Below are 17,433 nucleotides of genomic sequence, written 5' to 3'. Positions count from 1 at the left end.
TGTAAAAATGTTTATGTTGGCAGCAATATTTTAGTCTACTAATATCAGATGACCCAATGTTTTTCGAATGAGTAATTGGGGGAAGAAACCTCATCTTATAATTGGGTAAATACAGTACTTGCTCATTACAGTCATTCATCAAGGTGAATTGTTTTGGCTCAATGGATATTTCAGATCATTTATATACAATACGTGTTAATGTTCCCATTATTAGATGTTTTATCCTTAGCTTATTCATATTGTGCCTTATGTCTCTCTTTCTCTCCCCCCCCCTCTCTCTTCTCTATGCCAGTGACGTGAACTACTTGAGCACTACGGCTCCTCCGGCAGCAGCAGAATGGAGCAGCCTGCTGCGGCCACTCAGAGGCCGCGAGCCCGAGGGGATGTGGAACCTGCTGTCGATTGTTCGGGAGATGTTCAAGAGGAATGACCGCAATGCTATCCCGTTGCTCGAAATTATAACTGAGGAGTGTGTTGCATGTGAACAGGTTTGTTTCTGTAAATATTTGGATGTTGCGTGTGTTTTTGTGTCTTGATGCAGCACCACCACAGGTGTTGGCTGCATGGATTGGTCATAACAGAAACAACAGGGAGAAAAATTGGTCTTTCTGTTAAACATTGTTGTTTCACAGTCACAGCACTTTTAACAGTATTTGTCTTGATAACATTAAAGTAACCCACTAGGTCCTGAATTAACAGTAGGTCACAGCATTTAATCATGAAAATTTGGGTCATATTTTATTTTTGTCATTCTAGATTGTGTTAACAAGATTATAGATAATGGAAGAGATCATGAACAAAAAACATTTTTATAAATGCAAATGGGCATGTTCTACAGAGGACATGTAGGTTTTTGTTTTTAATTTGTAAATACGTAGTTGTTCTACCAAGCAGTCAGTATTGGTAGAGTCAGTTTACATGATAAAACATTGATTTTCATTTGTAAAATGTATCCTTGTAGAGATGTCTACTGGGGTGTCTTTTTCTCCACCACTGAGGATATTCCATACAGTAACAAAAGTCTAACAGCCTGGATTTTCTCCCAAAAGAGCATCAAACTTAGACTTGCCCTCTGCCCGGCATTACCTCTGATGTCAGCTTGGATTTGAGAGTCTTAACAATTTCTACGAGGGCAACCTGATAAATGTTAATTCCTTAAGCCTGCTGGCAGATAAGTTAAAGTTACTGTGGGTGTATGGCGCGCGCGCCTGTCCCTTTTTCCCCCTAAGGTAAGTCTTTCCGCTCCCAGGATTGGAATGACTCCTTACCCTCTCCCTTAAAACCCACATCCTTTCGTCTTTCCCTCTCCTTCCCTCTTTCCTGATGAAGCAACTGTGGGTTGCAAAAGCTTGAATTTTGTGTGTGTGTTTGTGTTTGTTAGTGTCTCTATCAACATACCAACACTTTCGTTTGGTAAGTTACATCATCTTTGTTTTTAGATATATTTTTCCCATGTGGAATGTTTCCCTCTATTATATTCATGAATTATGGTGTAATATACAAAAATATATAACCATAAAATAAAATGTATTAACTCTGCCGATAATATTGTTGAGTTGTCAACAGGTACATAAACAAGACTGTAATTTTGCTTGGGTATTTATTTATATTCTCCCCCACACGCCTCCTCACAACCTGCCCTCCTTCCACCTGCCACATTACACTCTGTATTCCACCTCACACCCTCTTCCTCTTCCACCTTCCTACTCCCACCTTCTTCCTTCTTCATGTGTGGACTACCTCTCTCCATCTTCCACATGCTTCCTACAACTCCCCTCATGTGTATCAAATTTGTTTGTGAAAGCTTGGCAGTATTTTTTAATTTTAGTTTTTATTTTTATTTTTTTAACCTGTCACCCATCTAGCACCACAGTTAGACCAAATTTCTGGTATCATAATAATGTATCCATCATAAATTTAATTACTGTTCAGCAGTTTGGAATGAATTTCATTAGTATGGACTCAACTGATTGGCATGCTTGTGTTATTTCAGATTCTTGTGTGGTGGTTCAATACAAAAGTAGCACTCCACAATGGAAGTTCGGGTCACGGAGGAGGAAAACATGGCAGTGTGAACAGTAATAGTCACACATCGCAACACGCATGTTCTTCACTGTGCGATGAGATTGTCATTCTCTGGAGGTTGGCAGCTCTCAACCCTGGGCTGTCTCCTGAAGAGAGGCAACTGCTTCATGGACAGTTCTCTGACTGGCATCTCAAGATCATTGAAAAGGTCAGTATGGGAATTCCTTCACCATGCTTGGAGTTTTGGTAGAGGAACTAGACTATGCTTTTAATTCTGTGTGTTTATCTTAAGAAGTCAACCCTGGCAAATTGATATACTTTGATTTAAATAACTTCATTATTGAATTTTCAGTGAATCAAGTGGTAGAAGCAACTGCCTGCTACTCTTGTTTCTCAAGTGTCACATGCTCACATTGTTGTCTCTGCTTTTAGTATGTCTTGAAATTACGAACAGTGAGTCCACTAAGTGTGGTATGTGCATGCAGACTGTTTGGTTGAGCAGTGTAAGGTGTGAGTGAGTTGCCGTAATGACGTTGGGCCAGGTAATCAGACTTAGTGTTGCACAGAGAACCTGAGCTATTGCTGGGAGCAGTAAGCATCTGAGAGGGGAGGGGGCAGTGCAGGGTGCTCGGCATGTTAAATGGCGCAGCGACTTGGAAATCTCCTGTGGTAGGGGTGTGTGTGCCACCACATTGGTAGTGGTGTGTGTGCCACCACATGCTTGAGGAAGCAAGGCAAGATGACCCAGGAACTGAGTATGTTAAAAATGACTCCTAATATATTCACTGAAAATACGAAAATTGCTTACAGACATGTATGAAAAATCTAGAGGCAGCGACTCATTTGCAGTAGTCAAGTGAGCTCACCAAAATTACTGTCATATGTATAAATTTATTATTGACAGAGTTATAAACATTTAACACTAAAATTATTTATAGAATCAACAACAAAAGATAAACAATACAGGCATGTGACACATGCTGAGTAGCATTATGTGTTACCTAAGGGATAAACCAAATATCTATTATTGTCAACAAATAAGTCAATAGTTATAAATTATTTTATGAATAATCAGAAGAAGAGTGCAGAAACCACGATTTCTCCAGATGTAAACTATTGCTTATCGTCAGCATGAGCATGATGATGGTGAATTTCATGAATGATGGTAAAATTGCAAGTTGTTGTGTGTTGAACAAGTTAGTGGTCAGGTGAGCAAGGTTTATAATAGGCTTACAAGCCAGAGCTGTGGATGTTTTGTTGATATACTGTTGAACTGGCAAGGTGTTTGGAAGGTAATATGTGGCTATAGATGCACTTGGGTTTAAGTGTGCTTGTAATGATAGTACTGGCTTAGAAATGCATTGTAATGATAGTCCACAAGAATTGTTCTTTTATATTTCTTGTTTGTTGATAACGATTTCGGGTATGGCCCATTTTTACCTATTATAATCCAGCTGTTATAGTGAGTGTGTGTGTGTGTGTGTGTGTGTGTGTGTGTGTGTGTGTGTGTGTGTTTGTCATTGATGAAAATCAATATGATACATAAAATTCTTTTGTTTTGAATTATCTGTTCTCGATACATTTTTTATTCCTAATTCTATTTGTTCATTTAGGATGTTGTTTGGATATGTGTGGATTTCTATTTCCTCCAAGATGCTCATGTAGCTTACTTTTTCTGACCTATGAAGAAAGGAAAGATTAATGCTTATATCTACTGCAGTGCGTTCATTTTCTCAAAGATGAATACTACATGTGGAGAGGTTGTTTTCTCTTTTGTATCTTGTAGTAAATTTTTGTCCTGTTCTTCTGAATAAGCTGTAATCCTTCCATTCTTCCTTGAGCAGAAGAAGAAAGATATATCAGCTACTTGGAGGAACTAGAAATCATTCTTATTGGTGACAGGTAATTCAGAACAAAAGACAATCCTAAATTTTAAGTATGATGCAAGTCAATTTTTTGTCAAAAGATTAAAAATTTGAAATCAAACCAATCTCTGGCTCACAGATCGATAATTTAATGACTATGCGCATATACACACACACACAAAAAAGTTTTGGATCACCTCAGTTCCGAGAGTTCCGGAACCTGTACAGAAAATTGTAACAGAGATCAACATAAACATCATTTCCGCTCTGTTTATTGCTCATTAAAACCGTACAGTGCATGTTGTACCACCATTCAGTGAGACCTTCAGAGGTGATGGTTCAGATTGCTGTACACGCCAGTACCTCTAATACCCAGTAGCATGTCCTCTTGCATTGATGCATGCCTGTATTCGTCGTGGCATACTATCCACAAGTTCATCAAGGCACTGTTGGTCCAGGCTGTCCCACTTTGCAACGACGATTAAGCATAGATTCCTCAGAATGGTTGGTGGGTCACATAATCAATAAACGCCCTTTTCAGTCTATCCCTGGCATGTTCGATAGGGTTCATATCTGGAGAACATGCTGGCCGCTCTAGTCTAGCAATGTTGTTATCCTGAAGGGAGTCATTCACAAGATGTGCATGATGGGGGCGCCAGTTGTCGTCTACGAAGATGAATGTCTCACCAATATGCTGCCAGTACGGTTGCACTGTCGCTCGGAGGATGTCATTCATGTATCGTACAGCCGTTACAGCACCTTCCTGGACCACCAGCGGTGTATGTTGGCCCCACGTAATGCTACCCCAAAACAGCAGGGGAAACTCCACCTTGCTGCATTTGCTGGACAGTGTGTCTGAGGCTTTTAGCCTGACCGAGTTGCCTCCAAACCCATCTCCGACAATAGTCTGGCTGAAGGCATATGCGACTCTCATTGGGGAAGAGTACGTGATGCCAATCCTGAGCGATCCATTTGGAATGTTGTTGGGCCCACCTGTACCGCGCTGAATGGTGTCATGGTTGCAAAGATGGACCTCGCCATGGATGTCATCGTGCAGCCTATTTTGAACATGGTGGCGTTGCTGCCAGGGTTCCTCCGAGCCATAATCCATAGGTAGTTGTCATCCACTGTAGTAGTAGCCCTTGGGCGGCTTGAGTGAGGCATGTTATCGACAGTTTCTGTCACTATATATCTCCTCCACGTCCGAACAACATCGCTTTGGTTCACCGCAACAAGCCTGTACACTTCCCTGGTTGAGAGCCCTTCCTGGCACAAAGTGACAATGCGGACATGATCGAACTGCGGTGTTGACCGTCTAGGCATGGTTGAACTACAGACAACACGAGCCGCGCGCCTCCTTCCTGGTGGAACTGATCGACTGTCAGACCCCCTCCGTCTCGTAGGCACTGCTTCTGCATGGTTGTTTACATCTTTGGGCAGGTTTAGTGACATCTCCAAACAGTCAGAGGGACTGCGTCTGTGATACAATATCCACAGTCAACGTCTATCTTCAGGAGTTCTGGTAAGCAGGGTGTGTATATAACTTGAAAAATAGGTACATATATAAGAGTATATTTGTATATAAATCTGTATATGCATTCAACTGACTCAGACACAGAAATATTTTGATGTAAAACATTTTGGGACTTAAATTTGGAACTGTCCATGCTAGTGAACTTAGTCTCAGGCTGGTTATCAGTGACAGAATAATTACGATCACATTAAATTTGTTAATGTTTAAAGAATTGCATGCTGCTGTTGAACATTTTGACTATCGCTGCATATTTTTTGTTGTTTTGTTGCTCTGCTTAGGCATTCAGTGTTACATTCAAAGTTGGGTGTGATTGCATTGAGTGTGTATGATTATTTGAATAAACATGTGGTCAGTGATAACTTACCTGTTGTAGCCCACATTATTATCCCAAAGGATATTCTCTTAATATTATTAATAATCTCAATCAATAAATTGATTTTAAATTATATCACTATCTGTCATGCTAATTACGATGCTTCATAAATAATCCATGCTTCTATAAGGGGGTAAATCAGCAGTGCGTTACAGAACCCCTTTGGATCATATGAGCCACACTAAAATATAAGGTTGTGTTCTTGCCCTTTGCTGGTTACAAAGCAACGAATTGTTGTTGACTGGTCATTAATTTTACATTAATGTTACCCAAGCCACAGCAAAGTTGCAATGTTGATTACCTTTTGGAGCTTGGTTGGCTGCACACTAACACTGACCCCCACCATTTCAGCCTGTCAATCACAAAGTTATTTTATCCATGTTGTATAATGTACATATAGTGTTATTTTGATAGAAAAGGAATCAAATCTCTTGTTAGTAACAGAGGACTGGACCAAATGGTTGTTGTGCTAATCACGCATTGTTATGGTTGTGTAGCTGAGAGGTTGCTGCAGTAGATTCCATTGTTTATGTTGTTGCAGGTAACAAAGAGCCGTGGTGCTGCACTGGCAGGCCCACAAGGTCTGACAGGAAGTGGGCCAGGGACCCACAACAGAAATGCCAACAGCTTCCGCAATGATGTGGAAATATTCTCGGGCTTCAAGCCAGCCATTGAAGCGTGCTACCTGGATTGGGATGATTACCCTCTGCCTGGCATCACATACCAGGGAGGTGTCAGCCTCTTCTACAGGTGTCCCTTCACGTGCTTCAGGCATGCCGGAGACCAGTCTCGCTCTGACCATGTTGTCAACCAGGTTAGTTCACGCAGTTGGATATTAATAAGGAATTACTAGCCATAAAGTTTCCAGTCACGTTACAGAGACAGCACTTAAAATTTGTAGAATTGTGTATATTGCAGAACTATTTAGATTGTCAGAAAATGTGCCATTCTTCTATTGGCAGGACTCATTAAAACTTATAGGGAACAAATTTTTGAGGTAGGTTGATGATTTTGTATTTTTGTACAAAAAGGGAACTTATCTAGCATTTTCTCAGTTGATGTTTGTAAAGTCTTTTAACATAGCAACTGCTTTCAAACCAGAACGTAACTTACTGATGGTAACATACTACAATTTGCATTAGTGTCCCAATTTTGGCCTTGCCCATTCACATTATTTTTTCTGGCACTGGAGTGACATTCCATAGAATACTTAGTCATAATCAACTATGGTGTTTTGTTGACCAATGAAAGCTTGATAAACTGTGTCACATCCCAGTCGTTAATAATACACAAACTAGCATGTCTTACTGTGTTCTCCAGCATTCTCATTTTGATGTACTGTTTACTTTCAATCAGACGCATGGCCATGCCCACTAAAGCACCCTAGTACAGTGATGCTTGGCCCCAAGTCCTGATGCTTGAAAAAATTATCATCTCAATTTGACTGGCAAGAGGCGGAGAAACAGCAGTGTACAGTTCCTAATTAATCTTTCCAGTTATCATTCCTTTCAATAATTTCATGAATTAAATCGCAGCTTTCTCCAGTGCTTTGTAGAGCGAGGGGATTTGGCCCTGCTGATCACCACAATGGGATATTAAGTTAATGGGATATTAAGTTCTCTGGACATTGTAGTTCTCTCCTCCTTGTTTTCTTCCTTTCCATACTTACCGATATTCTAAATTACACTCCTGAAGCACTCATCACTGCTCTCCTCACTATTGCAATTATTCTCATCCATCAATTTAGAGTCCCTACCTCAAAACTTATTTTATTTTTTGACTGGAGACATCATCTTACGACAATGCCAGGTCACAGAATTCCCTAAGATCATCTTGAAATACGAGCCAAATGGAAAAGAGATGTTGGATATTGGAGGACCACGAGAAAGGTGGGAATGATTTTGTTTGAGAGTTCGGAGCAGGCAATTTGAAAGGAAAAAGTGGTGGTGGTGGTGGTGGTGGTGGTGGTGAATGTTATTCATTAGTCAGACCTGAGGTAGCGGTTTTTACACTTAACAGTAATAATTGGTAGCATTTAATGCATTTAAACACTTCATGCAGTATAACAATGAGCCGAGTCTCACCAAACATGATGATGAGAGCATTGTCTCTCAACACAAAGTGTATTGTGTGATGTACTTTCAGAATGTGTTGAATACTACCAATTATTACTCATAGTCTTTGGTTATACTTCAGGCAGTGCTCAGTGACATCTGATTAATTGAGTTATTTTTGTGTAGGGCATTGTCTTAATTACTAGAATCTTTCTTCAACTATTCTTATAGTCTATTTAAAAAGAAAGATGAGACTTACCAAACAAAAGCGCTGGCAGGTCGATAGACACACAAACAAACACAAACATACACACAAAAATCCAGCTTTCGCAACCAACGGTTGCCTCGTCAGGAAAGAGGGAAGGAGAAGGAAAGACAAAAGGATATGGGTTTTAAGGGAGAGGGTAAGGAGTCATTCCAATCCCGGGAGCGGAAAGACTTACCTTAGGGGGAAAAAAGGACAGGTATACACTCGCACACACACACATATCCATCCACACATACACAGACACAAGCAGACATTTGTAAAGGCAAAGAGTTTGGGCAGAGATGTCAGTCGGGACGGAAGTACAGAGGCAAAGATGATGTTGAAAGACAGGTGAGGTATGAGCGGCGGCAGATTGAAATTAGAAATTAGCGGAGATTGAGGCCTGGCGGATAGCGAGAAGAGAGGATATGCTGAAGGGCAAGTTCCCATCTCCGGAGTTCAGACAGGTTGGTGTTAGTGGGAAGTATCCAGATAACCCGGACGGTGTAACACTGTGCCAAGATGTGCTGGCCATGCACCAAGGCATGTTTAGCCACAGGGTGATCCTCATTACCAACAAACACTGTCTGCCTGTGTCCATTCATGCGAATGGACAGTTTGTTGCTGGTCATTCCCACATAGAACGCTTCACAGTGTAGGCAGGTCAGTTGGTAAATCACGTGGGTGCTTTCACACGTGGCTCTGCCTTTGATCGTGTACACCTTCCGGGTTACAGGACTGGAATAGGTGGTGGTGGGAGGGTGCATGGGACAGGTTTTACACCGGGGGCGGTTACAGGGGTAGGAGCCAGAGGGTAGGGAAGGTGGTTTGGGAATTTCATAGGGATGAACTAAGAGGTTACGAAGGTTAGGTGGACGGCGGAAAGACACTCTAGGTGGAGTGGGGAGGATTTCATGAAGGATGGATCTCATTTCAGGGCAGGATTTGAGGAAGTCGTATCCCTGCTGGAGAGCCACATTCAGAATCTGATCCAGTCCCGGAAAGTATCCTGTCACAAGTGGGGCACTTTTGGGGTTCTTCTGTGGAAGGTTCCGGGTTTGAGGAGATGAGGAAGTGGCTCTGGTTATTTGCTTCTGTACCAGGTCGGGAGGGTAGTTACGGGATGCAAAAGCTGTTTTCAGGTTGTTGGTGTAATGGTTCAAGGATTCCGGACTGGAGCAGATTCGTTTGCCACGAAGACCTAGACTGTAGGGAAGGGACCGTTTGATGTGGCATGGGTGGCAGCTGTCATAATGGAGGTACTGTTGCTTGTTGGTGGGTTTGATGTGGACGGACGTGTGAAGCTGGCCATTGGACAGGTGGAGGTCAACGTCAAGGAAAGTGGCATGGGATTTAGAGTAGGACCAGGTGAATCTGATGGAACCAAAGGAGTTGAGGTTGGAGAGGAAATTCTGGAGTTCTTCTTCACTGTGAGTCCAGATCATGAAAATGTCATCAATAAATCTGTACCAAACTTTGGGTTGGCAGGCCTGGGTAACCAAGAAGGCTTCCTCTAAGCGACCCATGAATAGGTTGGCGTACGAGGGGGCCATCCTGGTACCCATGGCTGTTCCCTTTAATTGTTGGTATGTCTGGCCTTCAAAAGTGAAGAAGTTGTGGGTCAGGATGAAGCTGGCTAAGGTAATGAGGAAAGAGGTTTTAGGTAGGGCGGCAGGTGATCGGCGTGAAAGGAAGTGCTCCATCGCAGCGAGGCCCTGGACATGCGGAATATTTGTGTATAAGGAAGTGGCATCAATGGTTACAAGGATGGTTTCCGGGGGTAAGAGACTGGGTAGGGATTCCAGGCGTTCGAAGGCCTCACCTTCAGCCCCACTCCCAGATTTAACCAAACAGCCCTTGTCAAAGATTTACTGTCCTACACCCGTACTCTCTGCTGGAAATATCACTTTGCCACGAAGAAAAATGATCCTAATCCTACTCCTAATGATCCAACTCCCCAAGATACTATCCAAATTGAACCATGCCTGGAACAGTTCCGTCCTCCGTCACAGCGGGACCCACCTCCTCTTCCTCAAAATCACCCTCTCCAAACCTTCCAGGAATTTCTGACTTCCAGCCTTGCCTCTCAATCCTTCCTAAAAAACCTTAATCCTACTCCCAACATCACCACTGCTGAAGCCCAGGCTATCCGTGATCTGAAGGCTGACCAATCCATCGTCATTCTTCCGGCGGACAAGGGTTCCACGACTGTGGTACTTGATCGTCGGGAGTACGTGGCTGAGGGACTGTGTCAGCTTTCAGACAACACCACTTACAAAGTTTGCCATGGTAATCCCATTCCTGATGTCCAGGCGGAGCTTCAAGGAATCCTCAGAACCTTAGGCCCCCTACAAAACCTTTCACCTGACTCCATCAACCTCCTGACCCCACCAACACCCCGCACCCCTACCTTCTACCTTCTTCCCAAAATTCACAAACCCAATCATCCCGGCCGTCCCATTGTAGCTGGTTACCAAGCCCCCACAGAACGCATCTCTGCCTACGTAGATCAACACCTTCAACCCATTACATGCAGTCTCCCATCCTTCATCAAAGACACCAACCACTTTCTCGAACGCCTGGAATCCCTACCCAGTCTCTTACCCCCGGAAACCATCCTTGTAACCATTGATGCCACTTCCTTATACACAAATATTCCGCATGTCCAGGGCCTCGCTGCGATGGAGCACTTCCTTTCACGCCGATCACCTGCCGCCCTACCTAAAACCTCTTTCCTCATTACCTTAGCCAGCTTCATCCTGACCCACAACTTCTTCACTTTTGAAGGCCAGACATACCAACAATTAAAGGGAACAGCCATGGGTACCAGGATGGCCCCCTCGTACGCCAACCTATTCATGGGTCGCTTAGAGGAAGCCTTCTTGGTTACCCAGGCCTGCCAACCCAAAGTTTGGTACAGATTTATTGATGACATTTTCATGATCTGGACTCACAGTGAAGAAGAACTCCAGAATTTCCTCTCCAACCTCAACTCCTTTGGTTCCATCAGATTCACCTGGTCCTACTCTAAATCCCATGCCACTTTCCTTGACGTTGACCTCCACCTGTCCAATGGCCAGCTTCACACGTCCGTCCACATCAAACCCACCAACAAGCAACAGTACCTCCATTATGACAGCTGCCACCCATGCCACATCAAACGGTCCCTTCCCTACAGTCTAGGTCTTCGTGGCAAACGAATCTGCTCCAGTCCGGAATCCTTGAACCATTACACCAACAACCTGAAAACAGCTTTTGCATCCCGTAACTACCCTCCCGACCTGGTACAGAAGCAAATAACCAGAGCCACTTCCTCATCTCCTCAAACCCGGAACCTTCCACAGAAGAACCCCAAAAGTGCCCCACTTGTGACAGGATACTTTCCGGGACTGGATCAGATTCTGAATGTGGCTCTCCAGCAGGGATACGACTTCCTCAAATCCTGCCCTGAAATGAGATCCATCCTTCATGAAATCCTCCCCACTCCACCTAGAGTGTCTTTCCGCCGTCCACCTAACCTTCGTAACCTCTTAGTTCATCCCTATGAAATTCCCAAACCACCTTCCCTACCCTCTGGCTCCTACCCCTGTAACCGCCCCCGGTGTAAAACCTGTCCCATGCACCCTCCCACCACCACCTATTCCAGTCCTGTAACCCGGAAGGTGTACACGATCAAAGGCAGAGCCACGTGTGAAAGCACCCACGTGATTTACCAACTGACCTGCCTACACTGTGAAGCGTTCTATGTGGGAATGACCAGCAACAAACTGTCCATTCGCATGAATGGACACAGGCAGACAGTGTTTGTTGGTAATGAGGATCACCCTGTGGCTAAACATGCCTTGGTGCATGGCCAGCACATCTTGGCACAGTGTTACACCGTCCGGGTTATCTGGATACTTCCCACTAACACCAACCTGTCTGAACTCCGGAGATGGGAACTTGCCCTTCAGCATATCCTCTCTTCTCGCTATCCGCCAGGCCTCAATCTCCGCTAATTTCTAATTTCAATCTGCCGCCGCTCATACCTCACCTGTCTTTCAACATCATCTTTGCCTCTGTACTTCCGTCCCGACTGACATCTCTGCCCAAACTCTTTGCCTTTACAAATGTCTGCTTGTGTCTGTGTATGTGTGGATGGATATGTGTGTGTGTGCGAGTGTATACCTGTCCTTTTTTCCCCCTAAGGTAAGTCTTTCCGCTCCCGGGATTGGAATGACTCCTTACCCTCTCCCTTAAAACCCATATCCTTTTGTCTTTCCTTCTCCTTCCCTCTTTCCTGACGAGGCAACCGTTGGTTGCGAAAGCTGGATTTTTGTGTGTATGTTTGTGTTTGTTTGTGTGTCTATCGACCTGCCAGCGCTTTTGTTTGGTAAGTCTCATCTTTCTTTTTAAATATATTTTTCCCACGTGGAATGTTTCCCTCTATTATATTCATATTCTTATAGTCTGCCACACATGCAATTTGCCACATTGATACAGAATTTAATTAACATGCTACACATGATTGACAGAGACTGATAGTTTTCAATATTATGAACCGAACCTTTAGATGCCAACAAATCACTTTGGGTGCCATGTTTCTGTATGAGACTTGATATTTTTCAGGGTTGACCCACAAAGTTCAGATAAGGAATCTGGCTCAGTAGCCAAATCCAGTTCATCCCTCAGTTGGTTCTGTCATTTCATTTTTTCATCACTTGGCATTTTTCACATAAATAAATACTGTCAGAGGTGAAAGAAGTCAAAAGTTGCACCATCATTTGGAATCCATGTTAGGCTGTAGATGCTCTGATGAATGGCTGAGCAAATCAGTTCAGATATCGGACAAGGTATTGGCATACCACATGCAACATGACCATGCTTAGTTAGTACTGGAGTAATGAAACCGACCTTTGGGTTGAGGGTGGTTTTATTTTAGTTCAGATAACTGAGCCTTGCTTTTTAGGTGTCTGTTTTGTTTTCTTTCACAAGCATTGTTAATTCCTGCTACAACACGGGCTTGATTTGTCAGTCTGAGTACCTACTCCTTTAGAAACCTGTTCATAATAATTGTTGTTCGTTTGTCGAATAGTGTGTGAGGCCAGTGGACCTAGTTCCTTGGCAGGGTATCTTTGTGGAGGACAATGATGGATTAATGAGGGGCACTTCAGGTTACTCAATTTTCTGTACACTCAGTAGCCCTGGGATCTATTTGGATTTTTATTCTTAACACATCCAGGCAAGATAAGAGTCATTCTTGTTCCAGTTCCAGTATAAATGTTGCCATTGCAGCATATGTCATTGTATTACATTCCGAATGACCATAGCACAACTGTGTTACATGTAGAAACTTAAGAATTTAGTAAGTCCAGTGCTGAAGAAGAATACAGGAGCTGACAAGTGTGACTGTTATTCAACCAGTAGTTTAATAAGACATGCCCTTGCTAAATAATGACACAATTATCTATAGAAGAATGGAACAACAGGTAGAAGACAACCGGGGGAAAGAGTAGTTATGGTTCTGTAGCAATATAAGAACATGAAATGGAATACTAACTGTATGACTTAAGTTAGAAGATAAAATCAAACAGTGGAAAATCCACAATGAAATAATGACAATATTATGAAAAGGATATTGCCACTCACCATATAGAGAAGACGTTGAGTTGCAGACAGGCACAGCAAAAAGTCTGCTACACATTTGAACTTAGGGCCAAAACGCCTTCTTCTAAAGTAGAAAGCACACAAGTATGCACAGAACAACAACTCACACACATGACTGTGCTCCACAGAGGCCTACATTAGAAGACATTTTGGCTGAAAGCTCAAACATGTAGCAGACATTTTGGTGCACATGTTTGCAACTCAACTTCTCATCTAGGTGTGGTAGGTAGCAATCTATCCTTTTCGTAAGATTGTGGTAGAAGGTAGTTTGAAGAAAAGCAAACTCACATTTATAATATTTGTTTTTAGAAAAAGTTTTTGAGAACATAGACAAAACACACTTGTTGAACTTCTGAAGTTATCAGAGGTAAAATACAGGGAGTGGTAGCTTTCCTAGAACTTGTCCAGAAACCAGATTGCTTATATAAGATTTGAGGGCCATGAAAGGGAAGTAGTAGTTCATATAAATTTGGAGAGGGAGCTTTACAGAAAGAGGTTGTGAGATGACTGATAACAAAAGTAAAATGATGATGGTAGAGGGTAGTCAAATCAAATCAAGCAATGCAAAGGGGGTTAGGGCAGGAAATGGGACTCTAAAAGTGGCAGATGTGATTTGCTGTTTGGACAGAAAAATAACTGACAGTGACAGAGTACAGAGGAAATTTAAACCAGACTGGCAGTAGAAAGAAAAGTGTTTCTGAAACAGAAAATTGGTTACGTCTGACATAAATTGAAATGTTAGAAAGTTTTTTTCTGAAAGTATTCGTCTGAATCAGTTAAATTTGACAGTGTGAAATTGGAGCATGTGATCTGTTTGATGAAGACTGCATTAGTCACAAGTCTGTCTGTAGCATTTGGAAAATCCAGGATGAAATGTAACAGTATTATGAAAAGGATAGTTGCTAGGTGCTGAGTCACAGGCAGGCACAACAAAATGGCTGTCACAAAATAACTTACGACCAACAAGGCACGCATATTCACACACACACACAAAACACACACACACACACACACACACACACACACACACGTGACCACAGTCGCTGGCAGCTAAACCCAGACTACGAGCAGCGAGCAGCAGCAGCTGATGGGCAAGGCAACTGGGTGAGGGTAAGGAGGAGGCTGTGGGGGAAGGGGGAGGAATAGTAGGGTAGGCGTGGGGGATGGTAAAGTACTATTGGGGAGTGACCAGGGATGAGGTTGAGAGAGGGTAGGGCAGCTAGGTGCAGTTGGGAGGTTAGATGGAGGAGGGGTAGAGGGGGGAGGTAGCGGAAAAGGAGAGAAGTAAAAATACTGGTACGTTGATGGAATAGAGGGCTATTGTAGTTCTGGAATGGGGACAGGGAAAGGGCTTGATGGGTGAGGACAATGACTAATGAAGTTTGAGACCAGGAGGGTTACAGGAGAAACATAGGATGTACTGCAGAGAGAGTTCTAACCTGCTCAGTTCAGAAAAGCTGGTGTTGGTGGGAAGGATCAATATGGCACAGGCTATGAAGCAGTCACTGAAATGAAGAACATCATGTTGGGCAGCCTGCTCAGCGACAGGATGGTCCAGTTGTTTCTTTGCCACAGCTTGTCAGTGGCCATTCAGGTAGACAGACAGTTTGTTGGTTGTCATGCCCACTCTTGTCAGCTCCTCTCTTCTTCTTTATCACTGGCTTTACTAAATTCTTAAGTTTCTACATACAACACAGTTGTGGTATGGTCATTCGGAATGCAATACAGTGACGCCTACTACATCATCTAAACGCTTATCTACTGCAGTGGCGACATTTATATTGGAACTGGAATAAGAATGACACTTAACCGTATTTACTCGAATCTAAGCCGCACTCGAATCTAAGCCGCACCTGAAATTTGAGACTCGAAATTCAAGGGGAGAAAAAAGTTTTTGGCCGCGCCTCCAAATCGTGGTTCATTGTAATACGAGACACAATTTAGGTTGAATGAATGACGATACAGCTACAGAAGTTTGGTTTGAGTCGTAAGCTTAGCAGTTAAGCTTTACCAGGTAGCCATTTCAGGCGCTCCGTCCGTATTTATACGGGTACCCTTCCTTTTTCACGTACTTCGTCTCGTTTGAATTGATTGCTTATTTTTCTTTGATCTGGTAAGTGCCGTTCTCTTTGTTATAGGTGTTTACGTAACTCTAAGCTGAAAATGCATTACTGTACTGTGTCATGCATTGTTTGCCACATTTCTGGTAAAGAGTGTTTACGATCTGTTGCCGTTCGCGGCATGGGTTTCTTTTGTGCGCGCTAGCGCCGCTTACAGTAAAGAAAAGAGAGGAATTAGTGAAACATTGGCAAGAGACTGCTATTCGTTGTTACTTACACTGCTGCTTTCTTTGATAATGATCAACAAGAACTACATAATTGACTGCGTATGATAGAATACATTCTGAATGAGAGTTTAGCGAAAATTTTTCTCCGTTTGAAAATCTATGCAGATGCCTCTTTAGTACTTTACATTCTGCACAGAAATTAGAGTAATCTTAGATTTAAAAATCTAGTCAATTGCCGTGCTTCATTTCTGGCTGTATCACTATTAGGCATAAGAATAATACGAATATAAACATGACATGATATGTATATTCTTCTGCGTTTGCTGTTTGTCTCACTCTAGTTTTATAGTTTATTAGGCAGACATGATTTAAATGAGATAGAAGCAAACACGAAAGAATACATTTCAAAATGTTTATATTCGTATTATTCTTATGGTGAAGAGAATACTGCATGTGATTCACAATTCATAAAAGTTCCTATTACCAACCATCTCCTCACAGGTGGGAAAAAATTCAGAACGTAGAGTCGGCCATATTGACAAACATCCCAAACAGTCTTGCCAGTCCGATTTTTGTAGTACATTGAAATGCTGCTACATTCGAAGATGAACAATACGGAATTTGTAATTACTTTGTTGTATAATGTATGAAAATGCAGTGATCGAAACTCGGGGCAGAGAAAAAAAAGCTCGTCTTCCACCTTTTTTTTTTTTTACACACAGAGGTTTTGGCGCCAGTATTTATGTTTGTGCCTGCAAAGCATGCCTTTGTAGCGCTACATATATTCGATGGCAGAAGTTAGTTGTGGCAGCACCTACCAACATTTTTCAGAACTTCTGCTTACTTTGCACTCGATTGTAAGCCGCAGGCAGTTTTTTGGATTACAAAAACCGGAAAAAAGTGCGGCTTAGATTCGAGTAAATACGGTACTTTCCCTGGATGTGTTGAGAATAAAAATCCAAAGATCCCAGGGCTATTGAGTGTACAGAAAATATAGCGGCTTAAACTGCCCCTCATTAATCCATCACTGCCCTCAACAAAGCCAGTGGTTACAGCTTAACTTGTACATCACATGACTGGTTTCACAGGTAGCCCTGCCTTTGATGGGGTAGGTGATACTTGTGACCAGACTGGAGTAGGTGGTGGTAGGAGGATGTATTGGTCAGGTCTTGCCTCTAGGTCTGTCACAGGCATATGGGTCTTGAGGCAAGGCGTTGGGAGTGGGGGCTGTATAGGGATAGATAAGAGTATTGTGTAGGTTCAGTGGACGGCAGAATACCACTGAGGGAGGGAGATAGTCAGCAGAACATTTCTCATTTCAGGGCACGACAAGAAGTAGCTGAAACCCTTGTGGAGAATTCAGTTCAGTTGGTTCAGTGCTGGGTGGTGCCGAGTTGCAGTG

General features: G+C 42.8%; 1 protein-coding gene across 2 annotated transcripts in view; it reads left to right on the top strand.

Moving 5' to 3' along the window:
- The window catches only part of LOC126092532 (zinc finger SWIM domain-containing protein 8 homolog), a 503,186-nt gene that overhangs the window by 356,728 nt on the left and 129,025 nt on the right, over nucleotides 1-17,433 (top strand). For both annotated transcript variants that reach the window (XM_049908174.1, XM_049908164.1), the window contains exons 6-8: nucleotides 293-488; nucleotides 1,994-2,233; nucleotides 6,339-6,611. In XM_049908174.1, the coding sequence (XP_049764131.1) occupies nucleotides 293-488; nucleotides 1,994-2,233; nucleotides 6,339-6,611 (709 nt within the window). The remainder of the gene's footprint in view (nucleotides 1-292; nucleotides 489-1,993; nucleotides 2,234-6,338; nucleotides 6,612-17,433) is intronic.

The sequence above is a fragment of the Schistocerca cancellata genome, chromosome 1 (assembly GCF_023864275.1).
Source record: "Schistocerca cancellata isolate TAMUIC-IGC-003103 chromosome 1, iqSchCanc2.1, whole genome shotgun sequence".
In the NCBI taxonomy this organism is placed as follows: domain Eukaryota; kingdom Metazoa; phylum Arthropoda; class Insecta; order Orthoptera; family Acrididae; genus Schistocerca; species Schistocerca cancellata.
Note: the sequence above shows the minus strand (reverse complement) of the source record. Positions and strands in the feature narration are given on the sequence as shown.